The sequence below is a fragment of the Notothenia coriiceps genome, unplaced genomic scaffold (genome assembly GCF_000735185.1).
Source record: "Notothenia coriiceps isolate Sejong01 unplaced genomic scaffold, NC01 NC01_scaffold00013977, whole genome shotgun sequence".
Classification (NCBI taxonomy): domain Eukaryota; kingdom Metazoa; phylum Chordata; class Actinopteri; order Perciformes; family Nototheniidae; genus Notothenia; species Notothenia coriiceps.
Genome location: NW_011346678.1, coordinates 31,550 through 35,808, shown reverse-complemented (window position 1 = coordinate 35,808; position 4,259 = coordinate 31,550). Strand labels below are relative to the sequence as shown.

General features: G+C 38.7%; 1 protein-coding gene across 1 annotated transcript; it reads right to left on the bottom strand.

Moving 5' to 3' along the window:
- Positions 1 to 655: 655 nt before the first annotated feature.
- On the bottom strand, positions 656 to 3,788 carry ppid (peptidylprolyl isomerase D). The gene is made up of 4 exons (XM_010774414.1): positions 3,637 to 3,788; positions 2,312 to 2,452; positions 1,180 to 1,286; positions 656 to 862 (listed from the first exon to the last, which is right to left on the bottom strand). The coding sequence occupies exons 1-4, from the start codon at positions 3,719 to 3,721 to the stop codon at positions 656 to 658; spliced, it is 540 nt and encodes a 179-aa protein (XP_010772716.1). The 5' UTR covers positions 3,722 to 3,788.
- Between the last annotated feature and the right edge of the window lie 471 nt (positions 3,789 to 4,259).

Sequence of the window (4,259 nt, the reverse complement as noted above, 5' to 3'; positions counted from 1 at the left end):
ACACACCTACGCAATGATTACATTCAGGCAGACTGTAGAATACAACCTCTTTGGACAATTTGTATACTTATTGAAAACAAGCTACAAAATGTAATACCTTGGAAAATGCCCTTTAATACTTTTTAATAGCCTTGATTTTCGCTAAATTGATTTATCAACTTTTAATACTTTTTAAGACCCTGGTTTGATGCCAAATGTCAATAAAAAATATATTACAAAAAAAGAAAAAAACGTTATGTGGGGTTTTTTCTCTAATGAAGGGGCCAACCTTGACATTTATAAACCGTTCTTTTTAATATCTCATTCTGTATTTGAACCAGGTGCTCTGCAGATTTTCAATTTAAAGATTTTTTTCTTCACATGGAAGGAAGAAAATCGAACTAACGCACACTTGGAAGGAACACCAAGTTCACCATGGTGTTAAAACAAGTGTCTTCAAAAGGTATTGGCAGCTTTGTCAAATGTTATTATTTTGGAAATACTTTATATATATATTTTTTTTTTTTTATTTATTCCGGTCTTTTCGGCACAAAGTAGTCCATTGTTTTCGGGCATCCCTGTTTCCTAAAGCCGGGTCAATCTTAGCGTCCACTGGATTATACTCAGTCACTCTGACAGACAGGCATAGTGGCGGGAGGCTGAACTTTATATATTTTTAACTAAAACAATGTACCTTTTCAGGGGCGTCCTCCGTGGTGTCGAGGGACTCCAGCAGTTTGACTATTCCCATCCCTTTTAGCACCTGTCCGAAGACGACATGCTTCCCATCTAAGTGAGGAGTGGCCACGGTGGTGATGAAGAACTGAGAGCCGTTGGTGTCCGGCCCGGAGTTGGCCATGCTGAGCAGACCCGGTTTGTCATGCTGCAAAGACAAAGGGAAATCATTACAAAAGCAAAAGTCAGGCACAACTAACTCTCAAACACAGAAATAAATAAAAAGATGGGAGTGTTTGATTATTTCTGTTAGTTTAAATACTCTTTTGTACAATAGATAAGGAATACAAAGAGAGATATGCAAAAAAGATCCCTGAATACTCCAACCTAGAGACATATGTCCATTGTTCAATATCCAACATACTAAATAAAGTTCAAATGAGAGTGATGGGGAATAGTACACACCCCTCTGAGTATTACAGTGGTGAACCCAGATAATGGGGATTCTGGTGATAAGTCACTTACAATGTAGTGGAAGTTTTCATCCTCAAACTTCTCTCCGTAGATGCTCTCTCCCCCGGTGCCATTCTGGTTGGAGAAGTCACCTCCTTGGATCATGAACTTCTTGATGACTGCCAAAAGCAAATTTATAGCCAGATTAATTTTCAGTAGAACTTATAGCTCCCTAAAATTTCAAGTACCATGTTAGTTACTACCCATTCTAAATACTATACTGTCCCATAATATGTATGAATAAGTGCCTATTTTACAATATGCAGCAGCTTCCTGTCGGTTCAACTTTCCATTATTGTGACTTCCTTATAAGTTTTACTTGTTCTCGATATAATAAGAAAGGAAATACAGATTCTCCAAATAACTCTCAATAAGCGCTTTCACACTGGAGTACTTGTCCCAGTATAGTTCCGATAGTTCTTGAAATTTTGCATTCACACCAAAAAAATCCTTTTCAGACCCTTTTTAGTCCCTGCTGGAGAGCAGGTACTTTCATGGGAGAAAAAGGTTCCCATTTCTGATTGGCTGGGCGAATTGCAAACAACGCCCCGTAAAACTCGGAAAAGTTTTGTGAAGCCGCCATTGTATTTCCTGGCATTAGCATTATTAGCATTAGCTTTAGCCCCGCGCACCAACGGAGAGAGACTAACTTATGGCAACACAAAAGAAAACATGGGAGCGGTGGAGATGAGGAGGTGTCGGCGTTCTGGCGATTTACTCGGAAGGCTTCAGTAGAAGCTGCGGGGACTCACAGCAGCTTCTATTGAAGCCAGTCCCCAACTCCGGGGACTTCGGGTGGCAGTATACGCCGTGAAGTTGTTTACGGCCTGCCAGTCAACCCAAAGCAGAAGAAGAAGAAGAAGAAGAAGAAGTGACGTCGGCGGCTTAATTTGCCTAATCCACCCCCAGGGACTTATTCCGGTGTGAACGCGATCTGCTCTTTAGTTCATCAGAAATAAAGAGTTCTGGTGAACGAAGTTCTGGGAACTGAGTAGGGCAAAGTACTTGGTGTGAAAGCGCCTAATGCATTGGACGTCCTTTAAAGCTACTTTCACATGTCTGAGTGTAACTAAAGTTCCAAAGTGCCCTGTCCTCCAATCTGAAATGTCACATGATGTGCAGCTGGGAAGGCTATTTATTTTACTTCTGTGGAAGGGGCATCCTTTGAAGTGCAGAGGCTTCCCGGTTGATTTGCCAATGCCTTTCTCTCCAGTGCAGAGCGCCCGGAAGTTTTCAGCAGTTTTGGGGACGATATCAGCAAAAAGCTCAAGAACAAGTCGGCCAGCTGTGGACGGAAAGAAATACATCAGTGCGGTGTTACAATAAAATACAGATTGTAATTGACTAAACAACTTACAGTATAGTCTGCACTAAGTTACCAAATACCTTAAAACTATAACATTTCTTTACTTCACTAACTTGACTTTAAGATAGACTACCTTTACCAGAATATGTTGGTTTTTAGGAAGCATTCAAAAAAGGCTTCTTCTTGCTGAAGTAACATGTATTTTCTTTGTGGTGTTTGATGTGTAAGCTGCAATAATAATAACAATACATACAACACTATGCAAGTATTAAACTACCTACATGCAGAGTAGTACAAAAGTATAACTAACAGTGTAGGAATAAAGTCCTCCATTCAAAATGTTACTCAAGTACTTAACTTACTAAAAGTATTAGCATCCAAATATACTTAAGGACCTAAAAGTACTCATTATGCAGAGGCCCATTTCAGATTCATATGTATTATATGTTTTCATTATAACCACAGGGGGTTAGAGCCTTTGTGATAGTGTTGCAGTGATCATTGTGCTGGTGCTGCTGGTTATGTGTTTTAATTGTTATAAACACAAATTATGTAACTGAAGTACCAATCGTGTTTTTTTATGGCGATGTATTGTGCTCTAATTGTTATACTGAACTAAAAGTATTTTTTTGCCACATGAAATGAGCCCCTCACATAGAGCTAGAACCGCTACTGCTCTTGCTAAAGTAAAAGGTATCTTCAATGGTGTTTTTAATGTGTTGGCTGCAACCACTTTGATAATACACTTGAGCTAGAATGAAGCTACCTACATGCATGATAAAACAGAACATACTGATATGACTATAGCGCTATCTTACAGTGGTATAACAGGAAAGCTAGTGCTGAGAAAAGCTACATTTACCAGTCATTCTAGACAACACAACCACACGTGGTTCATACACTATCTCGCTTTCTAAATACCAGTCATTTTATTCAAAGTTCATGCTAGCTCATATTAAATATTACCGAGCTACTTATGTCGATTTTTAGAAAGTGGTTCATCTGTAAACTGTTACGTTTATTGTTCTTGCAGCTACTAGCATACATCCGTTTCTACTAGTCACCACAGCTAGTTGTGCTAAGCTAACAAATGCTAATGACAATTGTGAAACTACTCCTTAGAAAAAAGCTGTTAAATAATATTAAAATGAAAATGGGCTGACCTCTTTCTCCGCCAATGTCTACATCAAAGAAGACACGAGGGTTTTCGGAGTTTGCAGGCTTTTCAGATGGTACTGGGTGAGACATTTTAAAGACAGGGCGATTTCTGACACTTGTTTCGGCTAACTTGGCTAATTCCGGCCGGCGTACTGAAGCAGCGGAGTTCCGAGTTCAATGACTTCCGGTGAGCGCATTTCAAATTAAAGGTATTCTGTTAAAAGTGCATTGCAGGATTTTCAAGTAAGAAACGAAATACATTACTGCGTTTGTTTGGGTTACAAATTCAGATATGCAAGAACACAAATAGTAGAAAAAATGTTCCAAATATGCCATTTTGATGTAAAAATGGCATAAATGGAAAAACAATTCTACAATTTGTGTTGAAAACCACATGCGTGCGAGCACGGAATGAAACTTCCGGTAATGCAAAAATACAATTAATATATTAAGTTTCACTTTCATTCACTTTTTACGGTGGACTTGTACTTTTACTAGTAGTGCTAATAGTTGAAATGTTAAATTCATCATTAAACATTTCCTCAATTGCAGTAAGACTATGTCAATCCCAGATCAAATGCACGCTAAAGGGTCATTGAAAATGTTTTCTCTTGGTGATTGTGATGTG

Bases quoted from the DNA above. Each gene is read 5' to 3' on its own strand.
- ppid (XM_010774414.1), bottom strand. From the start codon at position 3,721: ATGTCTCACCCAGTACCATCTGAAAAGCCTGCAAACTCCGAAAACCCT. The intron at 2,453-3,636 runs GTCAGCCCATTT...TTCCGTCCACAG, and splicing joins AGACATTGGCGGAGAAAGAG to CTGGCCGACTTGTTCTTGAG. The intron at 863-1,179 runs GTAAGTGACTTA...TTGTCTTTGCAG, and splicing joins ATGAAAACTTCCACTACATT to CATGACAAACCGGGTCTGCT.